The 15,853-nt window shown below is 41.8% G+C and overlaps 1 protein-coding gene across 1 annotated transcript in view; it reads right to left on the bottom strand.

Annotated features, from left to right (window-relative positions):
* Positions 1 to 15,853, bottom strand: part of TMIGD1 (transmembrane and immunoglobulin domain containing 1) — a 121,504-nt gene that overhangs the window by 51,626 nt on the left and 54,025 nt on the right. Inside the window, exon 4 of the mRNA XM_053704587.1 lies at positions 6,882 to 7,157. Within this exon, the coding sequence (XP_053560562.1) occupies positions 6,882 to 7,157 (276 nt within the window). The remainder of the gene's footprint in view (positions 1 to 6,881; positions 7,158 to 15,853) is intronic.

Genomic DNA, 15,853 nt, shown 5'->3' with positions numbered 1-15,853 from the left:
AAAAGCATACCTAGGTAGGCTCAGGAGGTGTTGATTTGTGGCTGCATATATATGCCTCAAGCTATTGGCTCACTGATGAGCACTGCTGTTTCTTCAACAAAGGATACCAAGGGAATGAAGCAAATTAGTTAATAGAAGTAAATTGGAAAGTTGTTTCAAATTATATGCTCTAGCTAAATCATAAATAAAAATGTTGGGTTTATCCTTTTTCAATGCAAACAAAACTTTTGTAACACGTTTAACTTTTTAAATAGGGCATGTAATTTTATACAACTTTCCAATTTACTTTTATCACCAATTTTGCTTAATTCTCTTGGTATTCTTAGTTGAAAGCTAAACCTAGGTAGGCTCATATGCTAATTTCTTAGACCTTGGAGTCCTCGTCTAATCTGAATGCATTTTGACAGCTTTTCACCACTAGAGGGTGAGTTCATGTGTGTTATATAGATAACATTGAGCTCATGCACATGAAGTTACATAGGAGTCAGCATTGATTGGCTAAAATGCAAGTCTGTCAAAAGAACTGAAAAAAGAAGGCAGTTTGCAGAGGCTTAGAATTAGACACAAGGTAATCACAGAGGTAAAACGTATATTAATATACCTGTGTTGGTTGTGCAAAACTGGGGAATGGGTAATAAAGGGATTATCTATCTTTTTAAACAACAAAATTGCTGGTGTTGACTGTCCCTTTAACTACTGCTAACTCTTACATGTGATAGGAACATATTGAGTACTATGTTCTTTTAAGTGGTATTTATGTGTTAAGAAGTGGGTCTTAACTGTTTGTCAGAGAGGCACTCTTACACGCGAGACCCATAGTGGCTGATGATGAAGCTGCTCCTGCTAGCTTAAAATGGAATTCCTGTGTAGAGAGTGATGATTGTAAGCCAATATGCCGTGAGCTAGACCAGTGTTTCTCAATTCCAGTCATTGTGGCACACTAACAGGCCAGATTTTTAGGATTACTTAGGGTGAGTGCAAGCTAATAACCATGGTTACTGAAAGGGTCTGTTTCATTGTTGTAATAAAAAAAGCACTAGGATCTTACTTTTTATTTATTTTTTACTTCATTTGTGTAGGGTCCATTACTTCCTGTCACAGCCCCACAAAACATGTGGTCTCTACAGGAAGGCAAAGGAGTAGATTTTTATGTGTTTGCTATGAGGCACCTGCTCTAGCTGCAGTCAGTTTATTGCCAATGCTCAACAGAGGACTTTTGCAATATGTGACCTGATCCATAGCAATTAGGAATATAGTCCAAGCCGCAGAGCTACAATAAACAAATACATTTCTATTTGTCAAATTATGTTTTACTATCATGTAAACTTTTGGACATTGCTCACATATTTTGTAAGAAAAACCAACAGATTGGATAATAGCTAAGACAATTTCTTTTTAATAAAACAAAGTAGTGAACTCAGCACCACTGACTAACCAAACAACTTGTAATATTTTACCATCACCCTGTATGTTATTTGGTTCCAAGAACACCACCTCCCTACAGCTAAGCCCACAACATACCGAGAACAACCCACGCAAGTAAAGTTACTGCTGACATAAAATCGCAACAGAAATTAAATTCTTTTCACATAATGTAGTTAATAATTAAAGAGCATAAAACTAAGTTGGAAAGACATAAGAGCCAATAGTTTTCCTGGGCTCTACAAAGTGCCATAAGAAGCTAAGTAGACTATGGGATTTGCACCTGGGAGTGTTTTAGAGGTGCCAATTTCTCTGTTAAAAAAGGCTAAAGAAGTTTTTGAATAATACATATGATTTGGATTAAACTATCTCTATTTGATTAAAGGGAAATGCAATTATATTTAACATTAGCCATCATACTATAAAGCATACTTTTGTTTTATATATATATATATCACCTAGTCTGATAAAGGGGTGATTGATCCCCGAAACGTTACTGTATTTTTTGTGTGCCAATAAAGCACCTTTTTGCACAAATCCAGTGAGTGCATGCAATTTATGGAATTGTAACTTTGCTTGCCTGCACCCTGGTAGCTGACCTGGATGGTGGGAGTGTGCTCTATTGTGAATATTATATATATATATATATATATAATAATATATATATGTATATATATATGTATGTATATATATGTGTATATATATATATATATATATATATATATATACACACAGGGAGTGCAGAATTATACAGGGAGTGCAGAATTATTAGGAAAATGAGTATTTTGACCACATCATCCTCTTTATGCATGTTGTCTTACTCCAAGCTGTATAGGCTCGAAAGCCTACTACTAATTAAGCATATTAGGTGATGTGCATATCTGTAATGAGAAGGGGTGTGGTCTAATGACATCAACACCCTATATCAGGTGTGCATAATTATTAGGCAACTTCCTTTCCTTTGTTAAAATGGGTCAAAAGAAGGACTTGACAGGCTCAGAAAAGTAAAAAATAGTGAGATATCTTGCAGAGGGATGCAGCACTCTTAAAATTGCAAAGCTTCTGAAGCGTGATCATCGAACAATCAAGCGTTTCATTCAAAATGGTCAACAGGGTCGCAAGAAGCGTGTGGAAAAACCAAGGCGCAAAATAACTGCCCATGAACTGAGAAAAGTCAAGCGTGCAGCTGCCAAGATGCCACTTGCCACCAGTTTGGCCATATTTCAGAGCTGCAACATCACTGGAGTGCCCAAAAGCACAAGGTGTGCAATACTCAGAGACATGGCCAAGGTAAGAAAGGCTGAAAGACGACCACCACTGAACAAGACACACAAGCTGAAACGTCAAGACTGGGCCAAGAAATATCTCAAGACTGATTTTTCTAAGGTTTTATGGACTGATGAAATGAGAGTGAGTCTTGATGGGCCAGATGGATGGGCCCGTGGCTGGATTGGTAAAGGGCAGAGAGCTCCAGTCCGACTCAGACGCCAGCAAGGTGGAGGTGGAGTACTGGTTTGGGCTGGTATCATCAAAGATGAGCTTGTGGGGCCTTTTCGGGTTGAGGATGGAGTCAAGCTCAACTCCCAGTCCTACTGCCAGTTTCTGGAAGACACCTTCTTCAAGCAGTGGTACAGGAAGAAGTCTGCATCCTTCAAGAAAAACATGATTTCCATGCAGGACAATGCTCCATCACACGCGTCCAAGTACTCCACAGCGTGGCTGGCAAGAAAGGGTATAAAAGAAGAAAATCTAATGACATGGCCTCCTTGTTCACCTGATCTGAACCCCATTGAGAACCTGTGGTCCATCATCAAATGTGAGATTTACAAGGAGGGAAAAGAGTACACCTCTCTGAACAGTGTCTGGGAGGCTGTGGTTGCTGCTGCACGCAATGTTGATGGTGAACAGATCAAAACACTGACAGAATCCATGGATGGCAGGCTTTTGAGTGTCGTTGCAAAGAAAGGTGGCTATATTGGTCACTGATTTGTTTTTGTTTTGTTTTTGAATGTCAGAAATGTATATTTGTGAATGTTGAGATGTTATATTGGTTTCACTGGTAAAAATAAATAATTGAAATGGCTATATATTTGTTTTTTGTTAAGTTGCCTAATAATTATGCACAGTAATAGTCACCTGCACACACAGATATCCCCCTAAAATAGCTAAAACTAAAAACTACTTCCAAAAATATTCAGCTTTGATATTAATGAGTTTTTTGGGTTCATTGAGAACATGGTTGTTGTTCAATAATAAAATGAATCCTCAAAAATACAACTTGCCTAATAATTCTGCACTCCCTGTATATATATATATTAAAAAATCTGACTGTAGATGATTGTATTTCTTTTTTTATTTTTTTTTTTTTTAATATTTATTTATACATGCCATCAGTGTAACAAATATAAAACAACAGAAAAAAGAGAAATACAGATCTCAAAGGGCCACCTTTTCAGTAGATATCTTTAAAAAACACACAAATCTCTGAAAAGGTCTACATAGGCCGTATCATCTACCATAGAAATGACTCTTTTTCACTTTCTTTAGATTTAATACATCAAACATAAATATTGCAAAATCTGCTTTTACACTTCTGGCATATTTTTTCCTAGAGAAAAGGATAAGTACAAAAAAGGAGAAAAAGAGAAGGAGAAAAAAAAACAAAAAAACCACACCTACTCCCCTATTTCAATTTCAGATCATAGCATTAGTCAAGCGTGTTTACAATTTACACACAAATCCCATATTGGCACCAGAAGAGTAAATGAGGTGCTGATTCAAGAGTAACCCCTTAAATGCCTAGGTTGACATGTTATTGGCCTTTATATTTCACCCAAAATGGGGACAACAATATGTGGTTCTCCTGGAAGGCAGGAGGCGATTCTTCTTTAAGGATTGAAGCAAACTCCTTCACTGTAGCCAGTCATAAGGCAGCTATCATCCCAGGCCTTGCCAGCTGTACATAGTGAAGTATACAATGTCACACAAAAGTGCATGGTGACATCACACGAAATGAGAACATGCCCAGGGACAGAGGCACTTCCTCATAGAAATATTTCACTAGACCCCTTATTTGAGGAGGTCCCCCCATTCTAATAAGGGATTGCTTGTCCCTATAGCTGTTTAATGATCAGCTGGCAGCAGCTGCTATTTTTGTTGTGTTATTGTCAAGGGTCATAGATTCTGTTTTTTTAATAACTAAAAAAAAAAAGATATCCAAATAAATGGTAGAACTGTGTTAGTGTAAAAAGTGCTGATATTTTTGTAAAACTCTAAATTCTTGTTGCAAGTCTTTTATGTTTGGTGTTTTTTTCTAAAAATGTTTTCTGTGCTAAGTGAGTTTGCTCTGTATAGGAACATGCAAAGATTCTCAAAATTAGATTATTGACAATTGTTAATGTATATTTATGCCTTATCTTTTAATACGTTATATTTACAAAATATACCTCTAGAGCAGTGCTTTCCAAACTGTGTGTCGTGACACATTAGTGTGTCGGCAGCAGTGTGTAGGTGTGTCCCTGCTTCAGCACAATTTTTTTATTAATTTAAAATTATTTTTACTTTTTTTTTGGTTTACGACTTTCCACCTGCCTGCTACGCATATCACGTGGTTGACACATTAATTGATACCTAGTAGGACACAGATCATCTTAACCTATTGGTGCAGCTTAGCGGGAACTGAAACTATTCCCATTGGTGGCACATTGGCTCCTGACTGCACGTGTAGACTCCTCAATCAGCTTGTGACTGCATGTGTAGTCAGTGAGTGGGATAGCAGTGTGTTTGCAGCGTGGGCAGTAGTCAGTCAGACTCGCAGAGCTCTGAGGGCAGCAGCTTAAACGCTGAGCTGAAGTCAGAAGTCAGAGTGTTGTTTTTTTTGCAGCTAGCTCCCAGTAGTGCATTGCTGCTCCTGCTCTTTATATATGGATAGGAAGTGGAAGCTTAAAATGCTTGATGATGAAATGCGAGTGTCTTTATCTAATATTCCACTAAATATTCAGAAACCTTGTACATCCCATTAAAATAGTAAGTAGCTATTGGTGTTATTAAACTTTAATTCTTGCACATACTGTTACTTGTAAATACATTTTGTTGTTATATAATTTATGAATGTGTCCGTATCTCTTAAAACAAGATAGTTTAACCTGATTGCTAGTACAACTGAATTACTGTGTCGCGAAATTATGTAGGTCTAAAAAGTGTCGCCAACATGAAAAGTTTGGAAAGCTCTGCTCTAGAGGCTTGTATTGTAACCCCTTTAAACCCCCCCTCCCCATACACTCATTGCATTTTATTTTTTCCCAACAGATCAAGCACTTTTAGAAAATAACAAGTATTGCAGCAAAAAAAAAGAAACAACATACAGAATAAAAAATAGATTTTTTGTGTCATACTCTATTTTGTCATCTTGCAATTCATGAGTAGACATATAGGGGCTATCGTATGGAGCTTGAAGCCCTGTGTTTCTTGAGAGCCTTCAGACACGCCAGAAACACCAGTTATGAAGCAGTGGTCTGAAGACCGCTGTTTCATAACCTGTCTGCCTGCTCTGAGGAGGCGGACCGACATCGCTGCAATTCAACCCGATAAAATACGATCGGGTTGATTGATACCCCCCTGCTAGTGGCCGATTGGCCGCGAATCTGCAGGGGGCGGCATTGCACCAGGAGTTCACAAGAGCTACTGGTGCAATGCAGAATGCGGAGAGCGTATTGCTCTCCGCATTCAGCGATGTCTGTCGGACATGATCCGCAATGTTGGATCATGTCCGACTGGCCTTTCATAAATAGGCCCCATAATATCTAACCATTGAATTATTAGATATAGTTATTACATACTGTACATCGTAAAGTAGACAAAATGTGAATTTTGAAATACTTTTCTATATTACTTAATGATAATAATAATAATGACAATAATAGTCATTTAGTGTGCATTTGCTGTATAAGTCAGTGGGTAACCCTTTTGCTGCCAGACACAGCTAAAGGTCTCTCTGTCAGTTTAGCAAACCTAGGACTACAGAATGTCCTTACTAGAATAAAAGGTATTATATTTTGAAGAACAGTAACCATTGAAAGTCAGTATCACTTTGCAATAACACTGAAAACTGTCAATTTCTAAGCTTAACCAACAAGAAAGAGAACTGGCTGTCTTCACTGATAACCTGTCTGTTAAAAACTCAGACAGAAGTCAAGATCCACTACGACTGAGAGGCCACACCAGAGATGGAGAGAGAGAAAACTCTACAATGTATATATGTAATGCTATGAAGCACACTTCTTACCTTAGGGAACATGCTCCATATTATAACATTGGAATTGGAGAGTTATCACTCTCATGATATCTGGCTTTATACTGGCTAAAAACTAGGAACAAATGTGATTACACCACACAATTGTAGGATGTTTAGGAGTACAAATAGACATAAGAGAAAGTTTATCAATTTTGACGGGCCTTACCTTCGACCACCAATATGAAATCTCTTGTAGTAGTTCCATAAGTAGAGACTGCAGAACAAACGTAGGTTCCGGAATCTTCTATCTTTATTTTGGTAAAGGAGAGCTCAAATGCATTCTTGGTTAGGTATTGCGTATAATGAGATTGCATTTTAACGCTTGTGCCATTTTTTTTCCAAGACATATCAGCCTGAGGATTGGCTTGGACACCACATGCTAGTTTCACATTATTTCCCTCTTCCACTGTCAAAGAGTTCTCTCCACTCAGTATGGGGCAAACTACAGATGAAAACAAACACAATATAGATTTTATAATAGTGAAATTTGTAAACGCATCACACATTTCTATATAAAGAATTTTAAAAGGCATTGATTAGTATATGATAAATCAAGTTCAAAATATACTGTCATATTGGTTAAACAGAATAAACACCAATAGTTATTGATACTTATTAACGTTAAAGTTAACATGTTATATTTAGATTGTTAAATATGCTAATTTTGAAATAAAATAATGACGTTTTTAAAAAATCACAGATTTACAGAAGGAAGAGCATATTTCAATATAAAGTGCAAGATGACTATGTTAGAATGAGGTACATATTTATTGATTTACATATGGCTACAGCTATAAAATCATAAATCCATTGAATTCCTGAAAGAAGAATGTGCTTGCTAATCCTCCCATTCCCTGACATGCAAAGAAGTAATAAGTTCTGTGCAAGGTATAACCATAGATTTGGGTATAGACAGTATCCTCTGCACAGATAGCATATAATGTAGAATGTGGCAGCTTTAGATGACACTCTTAAGCACTATTATTTGCTGCAGCTGAATGAGCATAAGGCATCTTAGACAGCCTAGTCAAGAAAGAAGAAACTGTAGCAGAAGAAAAGCTAGAAGGTTTCAACCAAAGGAAATTTTCCAGAAATGTTGGGATTTTTTTAGAATGTTCTAAGACATAAGGAGAAGTAGTCAAGTAGAGAGACAGTTGACAATTCTGCTTATGTTGAGGAATTATGAGCAGAGGTTGCAGCAGAACTTGAGTATTGAGGTAATCAAAGTATTGGAAGGCCCTTGTGATTGTGGATATTTGCCCCAATGTGTCTACAGTTCGAAATAGGAATCTGTTCTCTGCAAAGTTATATTTTTGGTCAGGCCTGTCACAATGCGGCCCCTGTGTTTTTTTTGGTTGCCTAGCTACCTCTATCTTGGCAACCATCTTTTGGTGTCAGATTCTGACATTTTGTTTGCGTCCGTTGCATCATTTTTTGGAGGCAGTCACATGATTTTTTTGCAGCCGTTTTGGTGCAAATTCTTTGCTCTGCTTGGCACTATAAATTGATGCAATCCCATCAATTCTGTGCCCATTTGTTGGTGTAATCCTGGGTGTGCCATCTTCTGTTGCTCAACCATTATTTGACCTTGTGCTTGTTTCCTGTTGACGTCTCTTTGGATCCTGATTCTGTACCTCTGCTGCCTGCAAGTTGCTGACTACTGCCTGAACTTGACCTGTCTTTGGATACTGATCTTGTACCTGTGCTGCCCGTAAGTTGTCTGACCTTGGACTGTCTGGCCTCTCTTCTGTTAAGACCCTTTAGTCACGTCCTGGGACTAATCCACGGAGTTGAGACTGTGTTACTTGAGTCATTGATTTCTCATGCCAATGGGTCCTTACTTGAACAGACGCTAACCTTATCTCAGGTGCATTACAAGGTCCCATACTTTTTTTTTTTTAAGTGTAGCTCTGCTAAATCTTGTTGAGTAAAATAACTAATTATGATAAATATGATCATCTAACACACAGAGAAGTAAGATGGGTCATAAATACAACAATAATTATTCAAAATGTTATAAATGATGCTACTTAAAGGACCAGTAAACACAATAGATTTGCATAATCAACAAATGCAAGATAACAAGACAATACAATAACATTTACTCTGAATTTTAAATGAGTAGTAGATTTTTTTTCTTACAAATTTCAAAGTTATGTATATTTCCACTCCCCCTGTACCATGTGATAGCAATCAGCCAATCACAAATGCATATACTTATATTCTGTGAATTCTTGCACATGCTCAGTAGGAGCTGGTGACTCAAAACTTGTAAATATAAAAGACTGTGCACATTTTTTTTAATGGAAGTAAATTGGAAAGTTGTTTAAAATTACATGCTGTATCTGAATCATGAAAATTTAATTTGACCTGAGTGTCCCTACTCCCTTTAATTCTGGGTAGATGCAATGTGCTAAAAAATTAACAATGTCACTTGTAAGTCTCTCATAATTTCTTACAAACCTATTATTCAGTAGTGGTCAGAAACACAACTCTAAACCTACAAATGTTTTTTTGATTTCTATAGACATTGGGGCATATGTATCAAGCTCCGAATGGAGCTCGATGCCCCGTGTTTCTGGCGAGCCTGCAGGCTCGCCACAAACAGCAGTTATGAAGCAGCGGTCACAAAGACCGCTGCTCCATAATCTGTCCGCCTGCTCTGAGCAGGTGGACACACGTCACCGGAAATCAACCCGATCGAGTACGATCGGGTTGATTGACACCCCCCTGCTGGCGGCCTATTGGCTGCAAGTCTGCAGGGGGCGGCGTTGCACCAGCAGCTCTTGTGAGCTGCTGGTGCAATGCTGAATACGGCGAGCGCATTGCTCGCCGTATTCAGCGATGTCTGTCGGACCTGATCCGCACTGTCGGATCAGGTCCGACAGACATTGATAACTAGAGGCCATTGTCTGATCAATCTAATCTGACTGTCTGTAATACAATTACACAGTACTACTGAATCTGCGGCACCAGATCGGTCATCAAAGCAAAGACCAAGCAGCCATGTGGCGACTGCTTCAGTTCCACATGGCTGAATTTGAAATAACTACTTAAATCTCTAGACATTTTCTATAGAGCTTTAAAAAGAAGCAGGTGTTGAAACTGCTTATATTATGTGTGGGACTTTTTATTTTGCCTCGTCATAACTGAAAATTATTGTGGAATTCATGACAGCAATAATTGCAAAGCCATATTGGTTCAGCAAAATAACAAGGCTCCTTGGACTTCCAAACCTGAGCCCATGGTATCTTGTTTGAGCATTCCCTTTGTGTAAAATTCTTACATACTGCAGCGCGGTGTAACAGTCATTTAGTGGTGTTAAATAATATTATGTAAAAATGAGTAGCACAGTGGTCAAATTATTTGTGTAATTTTAGGTGAGTTATGCACCCTGCTCGTCATTTTAAAATTATAAATGAAACTACTCTGTTATTAAAACACAAATAGAGATTAAAATAATAATACCATGTATGAATTGCTAACCCTTTTAGAACACTAAAGCAGTGATGGGCAATTAAAGGCATATGAAATCCAACATTTTCTTAAATGATTCAGACAGGGCATACAATTTTAAGAAAGTTTATAATTTACTTGTGCTCTAAAATTTACTCCATTCTCTTCTTGGTATCCTTTGTTGAAAACCAGGTAGGTAGGCTCAGGAGTGTGGGCATGTCAAAAGCACTATATGGCAGCATTTTTGCAAGCGTGCTTTTAACAATGTTATTCATTTTGCAAACTGCTGCCATCTAGTGCTGAAAAGCCTTATTGCAAAACTCCTGCCATAGTTCTCCAGACTTGTGCACACTACCTACCTAGGTATTCTTTCAAACAAAATTAAGTACATTTGATAAAATGGAAAGTTTCTTAAAATTGTATGCTTTGTTTAAATAATGAAATTTTTGGGGGGGATTTCATGTATCTTTAATTTCACTGTCAGTTGCCCACAACTTTTCTACAAGGCCATTGAAAATAGACGTGGGACAGCTATAGGGGCAAAGTCTGCCTTCTTTTATGCCAACCTATTCATGGGTTAGTGGCAGCTGTCCAAATTGTAACTTCTTCAGACAACATAAAAATGTAGATTCATAGATGACATTTATACATATACTAGTCTTAAAGCCCGTTTACACGGGCCATTTTTTGCAGTACAGCTGTTCCACCCCTTGCTCTCTCTCTATCCCCCCTCTCTTTTGCTCTTTCCCCCTCTCTTTGCTCTTTCTCTCACCCTCTCTTTTGCTCTCTCCCCCTCTTTTCCTCCCTCTCTTTTGTGCTCTCTCTCCCCCTCTCTTTTGTGCTCTCCCCCTTTCTTTTGTGCTCTCCCCCTCTCTTTTGTGCTCTCTCTCCCCCTCTCTTTTGCTCTCTCTCCCCCTCTCTTTTGTTGTCTCTCTCCCTCTCTTTTACTCTCTCTGTCACCCCTCTTTTGCTCTCCCTCTCCCCCCTCTATTTTGCTCTCTCTCTCTTCCCCCTCTTTTTTGCTCTCTCTATCCCCCTCTTTTGCTCTCTCTCTCCCCTTTCCTTTGCTCTCTTTCCCCCCTCCTCTCTTTTTCTGTCTTTCTCCCCCTTTCTTTTGCTCTTTCTCTCCCCCTCTCTTTTGCTCTCTCTCTCCCCCTCTCTTATGCTCTCTCTCCCCCTCTCTTATGCTCTCTCTCTCCCCCTCTTTTTTGCTCTCTCTCTCCCCCTCTTTTTTGCTCTCAATCTCCCCTCTCTATTGCTCTCTCTCTCCCCCCTCTCTTCCCCCTCTTGTTCCCCCAATCTTTTTGCTCTCTCTCCCCTCTTGTTTGCACTCTCCCCCTCTCTTTTGCTCTCTCCCCCCCCTCTCTTTCCCCTCCCTCTCTTTTGCACACTCTCTCTCCCCTTTTTTTTGCTCTTTCTCCCCTCTCTTTTGCTCTCTCTCCCCTCTCTTTTGTTCTCTCTCTCTCTCCCCTCTCTTTTGCTCTCTCTCTTTTCCTCCATCTCTTTTGCACTCTCTCTTTTCCTCTCTTTTGAGCCCTCCCCCTTCTCTTTTGTGCTCTCCCCCTCTCTTTTGCTCTCTCTCCCCTCTCTTTTGCTGTCTCTCTCCACGTCTCTTTTGCTGTCTCTCTCCCCCTCTCTTTGGCTGTCTCTCTCTCCCTCTCTTTTGCTCTCTCTATCTCCCATCTTGTGCTCTCTCTCCCCCTCTATTTTGCTGTCTCTCACCCCCTTTCTTTTGCTCTTTCTCCCTCTCTTTTGCTCTCTCCCCCTCTCTTTTGCTCTCCTTTTCCCCCTCTCTTTTGCTCTCTCTCTCACCTCTCTTTTGCTCTCTCTCTCTCCCCCCTCTCTTTTGCTCTATTTTGAGCACAATTATGCCCGCCCAGCCCCGCCCGTGTACCCCCTCTCTTTTGCTCTCTCTCCCCTCTCTTTTTTGCTCTCTCTATCGTCCCTCTTTTGCTCTCTCTATCATCCCTCTTTTGCTCTCTCTAACCCCCTTTATTTTGCTTTCTTTCCCCCTCTCTTTTGCTGTCTCCCTCCCCCTCTCTTTTGCTCTCTCTTTCCCCCTCTCTTTTTTTCTCTCTCTCCTCTCTTATGCTCTCTCTCCCCCTCTCTCTTGCGCTCTCTCTCCCCCTCTCTCTTGCTCTCTCTCCCCTCTCTATTGCTCTCTCCCTCTCTTTTACCCCCTCTTGTATCCCCCTCTCGTTTGCGCTCCCTCTCCCCTCTCTTTTCCACTCTCCCCTCTCTTTTGCTCTCTTTCCCCCACTCTTTTGCTCTCTCTCCCCTTTTTTTTGCTCCATCTCCCCTCTCTTTTGCTCTCTCTCCCCTCTTTTTTGTTCTCTCTCTCTCCCCTCTCTTTTGTTCTCTCTCTCCCCTCTCTTTTGCTCTCTTTCTTTTCCTCCCTCTCTTTTGCACTCCCTCTTTTCCTCTCTTTTGAGCTCTCCCCCTCTCTTTTGTGCTCTCACCCCTCTCTTTTGCTCTCTCTCCCCTCTTTTTTGTTCTCTCTCTCCCCTCTTTTTTGTTCTCTCTCTCTCTCTCCCATCTCTTTTGTTCTCTCTCTCTCCCCTCTCTTTTGCTCTCTCTCTTTTCCTCCCTCTCTTTTGCACTCTCTCTTTTCCTCTCTTTTGAGCTCTCCCCCCTCTCTTTTGCTCTCTCTCCCCTTTCTTTTGCTGTCTCTCTCCCCCTCTCTTTTGCTGTCTCTCTCCCTCTCTTTTGTTCTCTCTATCCCCCCTCTTGTGCTCTCTCTCCCCCCTCTCTTTTGCTGTCTCTCACCCCCTTTATTTTGCTCTTTCTCTCTCCCTCTCTTTTGCTCTCTCTCTCCCCCTCTCTTTTGCTCTCTTTCTCCCCCTCTCTTTTGCTTTCTCTCTCACTTCTCTTTTGCTCTCTCTCTCCCCCCTCTCTTTTGCTCTATTTTGAGCTCCCTTATGCCCGCCCGTGTACCCAGTCTCTTTTGCTCTCTCTCTCTCCCCCCTCTCTTTTGCTCTATTTTGAGCACAATTATGCCCGCCCAGCCCCGCCCGTGTACCCCCTCTCTTTTGCTCTCTCTCCCCTCTCTTTTTTGCTCTCTCTATCGTCCCTCTTTTGCTCTCTCTATCGTCCCTCTTTTGCTCTCTCTAACCCCCTTTATTTTGCTTTCTTTCCCCCTCTCTTTTGCTGTCTCCCTCCCCCTCTCTTTTGCTCTCTCTCTCCCCCTCTCTTTTTTTCTCTCTCTCCTCTCTTATGCTCTCTCTCCCCCTCTCTCTTGCGCTCTCTCTCCCCCTCTCTCTTGCTCTCTCTCCCCTCTCTATTGCTCTCTCCCTCTCTTTTACCCCCCTCTTGTATCCCCCTCTCGTTTGCGCTCCCTCTCCCCTCTCTTTTCCACTCTCCCCTCTCTTTTGCTCTCTTTCCCCCACTCTTTTGCTCTCTCTCCCCTTTTTTTTGCTCCATCTCCCCTCTCTTTTGCTCTCTCTCCCCTCTTTTTTGTTCTCTCTCTCTCCCCTCTCTTTTGTTCTCTCTCTCCCCTCTCTTTTGCTCTCTTTCTTTTCCTCCCTCTCTTTTGCACTCCCTCTTTTCCTCTCTTTTGAGCTCTCCCCCTCTCTTTTGTGCTCTCACCCCTCTCTTTTGCTCTCTCTCCCCTCTTTTTTGTTCTCTCTCTCCCCTCTTTTTTGTTCTCTCTCTCTCTCCCATCTCTTTTGTTCTCTCTCTCTCCCCTCTCTTTTGCTCTCTCTCTTTTCCTCCCTCTCTTTTGCACTCTCTCTTTTCCTCTCTTTTGAGCTCTCCCCCCTCTCTTTTGCTCTCTCTCCCCTTTCTTTTGCTGTCTCTCTCCCCCTCTCTTTTGCTGTCTCTCTCCCTCTCTTTTGTTCTCTCTATCCCCCCTCTTGTGCTCTCTCTCCCCCCTCTCTTTTGCTGTCTCTCACCCCCTTTATTTTGCTCTTTCTCTCTCCCTCTCTTTTGCTCTCTCTCTCCCCCTCTCTTTTGCTCTCTTTCTCCCCCTCTCTTTTGCTCTCTCTCTCACTTCTCTTTTGCTCTCTCTCTCCCCCCTCTCTTTTGCTCTATTTTGAGCTCCCTTATGCCCGCCCGTGTACCCAGTCTCTTTTGCTCTCTCTCTCTCCCCCCTCTTTTTTGCTCTCTCTATTGTCCCTCTTTTGCTTTCTCTATCGTCCCTCTTTTGCTCTCTCTCTCCCCTTTATTTTGCTTTCTTTCCCCCTCTCTTTTGCTGTCTCCCTCCCCTCTCTTTTGCTCTCTCTCTCTCCCCCTCTCTTTTTCTCTCTCTCTCCTCTCTTATGCTCTCTCTCTCTCCTCCTCTCTCTTGCTCTCTCTCTCCCCTCTCTATTGCTCTCTCTCTCCCCTCTTGTACCCCCTCTCGTTCCCCCCATCATTTGCGCTCTCTCCCCTCTCTTTTCCACTCTCCCCTCTCTTTTGCTCTCTTTCCCCCTCTCTTTTGCTCTCTCTCCCCTCTCTTTTGCTCTCTCTCTCTCCCCCCTCTCTTCTCCCCCTCTCTTTTGCACGCTCTCTCTCTTCCCTCTTTTGTGCTCTCCCCCACTCTTTTGCACTCTCTCCCCTCTCTTTTGCTCTCTCTCCTTTCCCCCCTCTCTTTTGCTGTCTCTCTCCCTTTGTTTTGCTCTCTCTCCCCTCTCTTTTGCTCTCTCTCTCCCCCCTCTCTTTTGTTCTCTCTCTCCCCCTCTCTTTTGCTCTCTCTCTCCCCTCTCTTTTCCTCCCTCTCTTTTGCGCTCTCTCTTCTCCTCTCTTTTGCAATATCCCCCTCTCTTTTGCTCTCTCTCCCCCTCTCTTTTGCTGTCTCTCACCCCCTCTCTTTTGCTGTTTCTCTCCCTCTCTTTTGATCTCTCCCCCCCATCTTGTGCTCTCTCTATCCCCCTCTTGTGCTCTCTCTATCCCCCCTCTTGTGCTCTCTCTATCCCCCCTCTTGTGCTCTCTCTCTCCCCTCTCTATTGTTTTCTCTCTCCCCCTCTCTTTTGCTCTCTCTCTCCCCCTCTCTTTTGCTCTCTCCCCCCTCTCTTTTGCTCTCTCCCTCTATTTTGCTCTCTTTCCCCCTCTCTTATGCTCTCTATCTCCCCCTCTCTTTTGATCTCTCTCTCTTTCCCACCTCTCTTTTGCTCTCTCTCTCCCCTCTCTTTTGCTCTCTCTATCCCCCCTCTCTTTTGCTGACTCTCTCCCCTCTCTTTTGCTCTCTTTCCCCCTCTCTTATGCTCTCTATCTTCCCCTCTCTTTTGCTCTCTCTCTTTCCCACCTCTCTTTTGCTCTCTCTCTCCCCCTCTCTTTTGCTCTCTCTCTCCCCCTCTCTTTTGCTGTCTTAATCCCCCTCTCTTTTGCTCTTTCTCTCCCCCTCTCTTTTGCTCTCTCTCACTTCTCTTTTGCTCTCTCTCTTTCCCACCTCTCTTTTGCTCTCTCTCTCCCCCCTCTCTTTTGCTTTCTCTCTCCCCCTCTTTCTTCCCTGCATCTCTTTTGCGCTCTCTCTGTCTCGCTCTCTCTCATTTTTTGCGCTCTCCACCCTCTCTTTTGCTCTCTCTCCACCCTCTCTTTTGCTCTCAATCTCCCCTTTCTCCTCCCTCTCTTTTGCTCTCGCTATCTCCCCTCTTTTGCTCTCTCTCTCTCCCCTTTCTTTTGCTGTCTCTCTCCCTCTCTTTTGCTCTCTCTATCCCCCCTCTTTTGCTCTCTCTTTCCTCCCCTATCTTTTGCTCTCTCTCCCCC

This window comes from Bombina bombina, chromosome 3 (assembly GCF_027579735.1).
Source record: "Bombina bombina isolate aBomBom1 chromosome 3, aBomBom1.pri, whole genome shotgun sequence".
Classification (NCBI taxonomy): Eukaryota; Metazoa; Chordata; class Amphibia; order Anura; family Bombinatoridae; genus Bombina; species Bombina bombina.
Note: the sequence above shows the minus strand (reverse complement) of the source record. Positions and strands in the feature narration are given on the sequence as shown.